Here is a 4684-nt window from a genome sequence, read left to right as displayed (position 1 = left end):
AAAAAAAAAAAATCAACAAAATGCCATTTCCTCTAAACTACTTTTCAACACATTCAGAAAGGGTACTTCATCTGTTTTCTCCCCCTCCGCCCGGAACTTTGTCTCCAAGACCTGAGACTGAGAGCCACCAGTCAGTCAGACAAGTGTCATGGGAACTGCTGTCCCAGTGGAATGGAACCCGTCAGCCACTGCCCGAGTAACAGGTCACGAACAGTGCTCTCCGTCTGTTTTCTAAAGACAGATGAACCATCAATGTCCCTCTAATTAAAAAATATATATATGGGGGTGGCTCCATAGTGGTTAGTGGTTAGCCATAGTGGTTAGCCATCTGCTTTACACAAAGAAGGTCCTGGGTTTGTGCCCCAGGTGGAGCCACGGACCATACCCTGGGTGCGCCAGGCCCCGTGTGCACGCCGTGAGTGTGTGGGAGACGCCCTGCCTTCAGAGATCCAGTTCTTAAGGGGAAATGGCAACATCCATAGGTCAGGGGTGGAAGTGGGGGGTGGGAATTAAAGATGGGGAAAAAAAAATAAAATATGTGTGTGTGTGTGTGTGTGTGTATAAAATATTTATTTATTTATTCTAGCTTATCCCTCTGTCTAATCCCATCAAAATAAAATTACTTTCATAATTACTTGAAACTTAAAAATATGAAATCACATCAATAAGGAGCTATGTATTTCATACCTATCTGCACCTTTAACTCTTACCATAAATGACTTGTCTTTCTCTTTTCTCCACGTTATTAAACACCTACCACACACCAGACACTGAATTTGTGCTTTAGCTATATGTTCTCATTTAGTCCTCACAACAACCCCAGAAGGTATTATCCCTACTTACAAATGAGGTCAGAGCAGTTCTGTAACTTGTCCATGATAACACAGCAAGTAAGGGATGGAGACTTCAGTACAGCCCCATTGTAAGGCCTATGCTCTTAAGTTATTGGGGAGGGCATCAGAAAATAACAGAAAGGACAATGGAGTCTGGGCTGGTAGATCTGAACAGGTGACCCGTGTAAACGGAGAAATGATAGCACACAGCTTGCCTAACTCAAAGGGGAGCTATGAAGGTCAGGTCCAAGTGCAAGTGCAGGCACTGTGTTTAAAGTGCTACATTAGCAGAAGGTGGTGACTGATTTGAGAACCAGCTATGCAGTTTCATGGGTATACTTTTCCCCCAGCTTTAACACTATAAGTAAAATTCATAAGACTAACCACATGAGGCGGTTTCAAAGCACGAATAAATTCACTGGTTTGCTGGTAATCTGTGTGAGCAGAGAAAGAAATGTAATCAACGGACATTTTCAGTGGTAACTTCTGTCCAGACATGGTAGTGATTTCTTCGGGTTCAGACATGATATGCTGTTAAAAACAAGAAAAATAATGAAACAAATAAACTATGCAATTACAAACGAAAAGGTACATTTTCTGCTTTTTCATGCAGCCCTGAACTCATGTTAAATTTAGGACCTGAAGCATAAAAATCATCCCAACATTGTTGACTTAGTAAATACCAAATACTTATTTTCTCTATCAAGCAGACATTAAATCCGAAAAGCAGATTAAGTAAAATTCAATATATTTAGTGCTAGAAGTAAAAAATTATAATTCTTATGGTTAGAAAGGCAAATCTGTATTCACAACTATTCTCTTGCTCTAAAAAGTCACTTTCCAATTAAGAAGATTTATATAAAAGACCGTGGTATTTCTATTCAGGAAGTCTATTTTAAATACATAACCAACTGTCTAAATGACTTAAAATAAGATAAAGTAATAAAGAGGATCAAAACAGGCAATCATAATGCATTTAAAAAAATAACATATAGAAGTCTTCGATAAGAATAGATAAGAATAACGCGATGCTCGGATGTTCAGAATCTGCCCCTAAGGTTTTGCACATCAACGCCTACCTCCCAGAGGTATCAACCATTTTGTAGCAGCAGGAAGATGGGCAATCGGCCCAAACACAATCTACAGCTTTTCAAGAGACTACTTGTTAGCAGTCTCTTCTTCATCGGATGAGGGTTTCCACGTGTTCTTCTCAAATGGGTTCCTTTCCATTTTTACTGCAGCTGGATAAGTGCTTCTCAGACTTGTGCTGACCAATCGCCTGTGGATCTGCCTGTGCGTTCAGCACCTGCTTTAATTCCTCCGCCTCATGAACAGCTCCAGCTACCTACTCCCATTCTCATTTTTAAACATTAAAACCTGTACAATTTAATGAAGTACCTCGATGAGAAACTGAGAATACTGCCGCCCCTGCGACTGTGATTAGAGGTAACACAACAGTCTAAGACTATGACTGACCTTGGCAAGTGTCCCTTCTACACAGTACCCTGCTATAATGACACCATTCCTCTTGTCAGTACACCAGCTTTCAAAGAGCTCTCTGGATAAGCCACTTTGCATCATGCCTGGGGAGGCCATTACGACACTGGGACCAATGTCATCAAAATGATCCATGCTCTGAGAGAGAACAAGGAAGGGTAAAAGCATGTTAGATACCAAAGTTTGACAAAGCTTTCCTTATTTTTAAAGAGTCACAAAAAGTGAGGTAGTAAAAATTGATCACACAACTGAAAGGGCCTTGACAAGACTAGCAAACACTTAGTCTAATTTCCAACTTCCTAAACAGTCCTGGCTAGGAATGCTATAAAGTGACAAAAAGCAGTTAGTTCACATTGACCTTGTACTGGTAGCCAGGGGACCATGAGGACCATTTTCAGTGCCCAGCATAAAGGCAGAAATTAAAAGGAAGAGTCAAAAGGGCTTCTATCCATCCAAAATAGAACTCTGAATTTCCCCAAAGACTCGCAATGGCTTTGCATACTTCGTGGTATTTTGAGCTGGCCTAGAAATCTAACCAGAAAATTTAACATTGTTTCTAGGGAAAACTTGGCTCAATTCCTAGGCAATTAACTTAAAAAATAATATTTTATGAACAGAGTCTATTTATAATTGGAAGACTATAACTTGAATTATTTTGGGCATTATTTTACTATGATTAGAGCATTAGTTTGAATGAAACGATATTTTTAATTAAAGAAATCAGACTTTATTGACTGCTCTAGAAAAGTAAACATGAAAATTTTCATATAGAATTTGCAGTGCTAATCATCAAAGATGATTTGGTTTTCGAGTAAGAATAAAAAAACATAACAAGATATTCTTCTCATGAGGACTTATTTCTACGGCAAGGAGATTCAAGTTATTAGCAACCGTAAATACTGAGAATGTATGGAGACTGGGAAGAAGTGGCAAAACACACTTAAGCAAAGAAGAATGCCAGTTGGTAATTTTTAAATTTCTTTCAGAAAAGTGATGCCTGTTAGAGAAAAGGTAAGACCAGCAAGGATTCAGCCGCAGAACCAATGACAGGCATCTCCCGCTGCGACTTCCTCGTGTTTCAGCCATCCTTCATCCCTCTCCTGCAAACACTCACCTTGAGGTTACTTATATGTTTGAAAACAAAGGGATTATTGATGTTGATCTGTTTGCGGATTTTGTCATTCATGGCATTTACATATGTCTGGTACACTGCCATACACTTCTTGGCCAAAGACGACGCATAGTATATCGGAATATCATGGAGTTCTGGGTGATTCTGCCAGTACTCATCTAGAGAGATTTTACGAGAAACAAGTGTGATTTTATTATGTGGGGAAAATAGTTCAAATAACAAATGACACATATAATTTTTTTAAAATTCAGACAAGCAAGAAGTTAAAGCATATACCTATATTTTAAAGAGGTTGAGAAAAATTAACGTGGTCTTACAAATTTAAACTTATAAAACCAAAACTTATCTTTAAATACTTATACATGACCTAAAAAGAATGCTGTGACCATGGTCCTGAGATGTGGAAGCGTTTAAAAATGATTCAGTAGAAGTTCACTCTGAATAGGAGACCATAACTTATTACCCCAGAGAGACACAGAATTCTGTGATGGTTTTAAATAGAAATGCATTATTAATATTTCAAATAGACTTATCGAAATTAGTTTTATAACAAGACTTGGCTAATTACAAAATAGGACTGCCAAATGAATTAAAATCTATTTTGAACACTTAAAAAAAAAAATTACTCTGTGACTTTATTTTCTAAAAACTGCTAACCGGTTTCTGATAATCAAAACAGTGGGCAATATACTTTTGAAGGAAAGTTGATATTTAGAGAAACCCTCATTAAATCCCAAAATATTATAAGGGTAGTATGGCCAAACATATCATTTCTTCTACTAGGTGCACTTGTATTTAGGAAATGTATTAAAAGCCTATATACAATTTACATTTATTATTTCTAATTTTCAAAACCACCTTATGAAAACTTATCTCCATTTTATAGACTATGAAACTGAAAGTAAAAAAAGGTTGAATGGTATGGGAATGTTATTTTTCTACCTGATCTACAAGTGGGGACTCTATATAAAGATAAGGACTTTTCCCATCATGATATTTCCTTCTTTGCCCTCTGGTTTATCTATTTATGCTTTGTTTTTTTAGATGTAACTAAAATTTTTAGTTGTGTCAAAGTTTTTATATATGTTCTTACTTCTCAAATACCTTGCAAAGTATATTACATCCCGACATCACATCACAATCGCTTACATTTTGTGTATTTTTATGAACAAATTTTAAATATTTTAAAAAACTCAAATAACTTGTCCAAGGTCAGTCATGT

General features: G+C 37.0%; 1 protein-coding gene and 1 non-coding gene across 4 annotated transcripts in view; both read right to left on the bottom strand.

Annotated features, from left to right (window-relative positions):
• The window catches only part of CPSF3 (cleavage and polyadenylation specific factor 3), a 35752-nt gene that overhangs the window by 17299 nt on the left and 13769 nt on the right, over nt 1-4684 (bottom strand). For all 3 annotated transcript variants that reach the window (XM_011365115.2, XM_011365114.2, XM_023533586.1), the window contains 3 exons: nt 3445-3620; nt 2310-2468; nt 1218-1364 (listed from right to left, as the gene is read on the bottom strand). In XM_011365115.2, the coding sequence (XP_011363417.1) occupies nt 1218-1364; nt 2310-2468; nt 3445-3620 (482 nt within the window). The remainder of the gene's footprint in view (nt 1-1217; nt 1365-2309; nt 2469-3444; nt 3621-4684) is intronic.
• Nucleotides 97-219, bottom strand: LOC111743027. The gene has a single exon (XR_002781565.1). It is a non-coding gene; the product is annotated as a small nucleolar RNA SNORA54 (small nucleolar RNA).

This window comes from Pteropus vampyrus, unplaced genomic scaffold, assembly GCF_000151845.1.
Source record: "Pteropus vampyrus isolate Shadow unplaced genomic scaffold, Pvam_2.0 Scaffold105, whole genome shotgun sequence".
In the NCBI taxonomy this organism is placed as follows: domain Eukaryota; kingdom Metazoa; phylum Chordata; class Mammalia; order Chiroptera; family Pteropodidae; genus Pteropus; species Pteropus vampyrus.
The sequence above is the reverse complement of the archived record's forward strand: the minus strand, read 5'-3'. Positions and strand labels throughout refer to the sequence as shown.